Source organism: Penaeus monodon, chromosome 30, assembly GCF_015228065.2.
Source record: "Penaeus monodon isolate SGIC_2016 chromosome 30, NSTDA_Pmon_1, whole genome shotgun sequence".
In the NCBI taxonomy this organism is placed as follows: Eukaryota; Metazoa; Arthropoda; class Malacostraca; order Decapoda; family Penaeidae; genus Penaeus; species Penaeus monodon.
Window position 1 is genome coordinate 34,459,807 of NC_051415.1, and position 248 is coordinate 34,460,054.

Below are 248 nucleotides of genomic sequence, written 5' to 3' on the forward strand. Positions count from 1 at the left end.
CACTTCCCAACCAGTGATAAAAAATGATATCAACCCTGTCCGTCTTTCCACAGATGTAAAAGTTTTGTAGAAGCATCAGGAGGGGAGGTGTGTGTGATTCCTGGCAGCACAGTGACCCCAGGCAGTCCTCAGACCACCATCCGTCTACCACAGTATCAGCCCAACATCTTCAGACAAGTTATCTGCTATATCTACACGGGCAAGGTATAATATACACACACAAGGAATACTACATACACAAGGAATAC

The 248-nt window shown here is 45.2% G+C and overlaps 1 protein-coding gene across 1 annotated transcript in view; it reads left to right on the forward strand.

Annotated features, from left to right (window-relative positions):
* The window catches only part of LOC119592745 (BTB/POZ domain-containing protein 9-like), a gene marked incomplete at its 3' end in the record, with an annotated part of 12,417 nt that overhangs the window by 3,389 nt on the left and 8,780 nt on the right, over window positions 1-248 (forward strand). Inside the window, 1 exon segment of the mRNA XM_037941680.1 lies at window positions 54-204. Within this exon segment, the coding sequence (XP_037797608.1) occupies window positions 54-204 (151 nt within the window).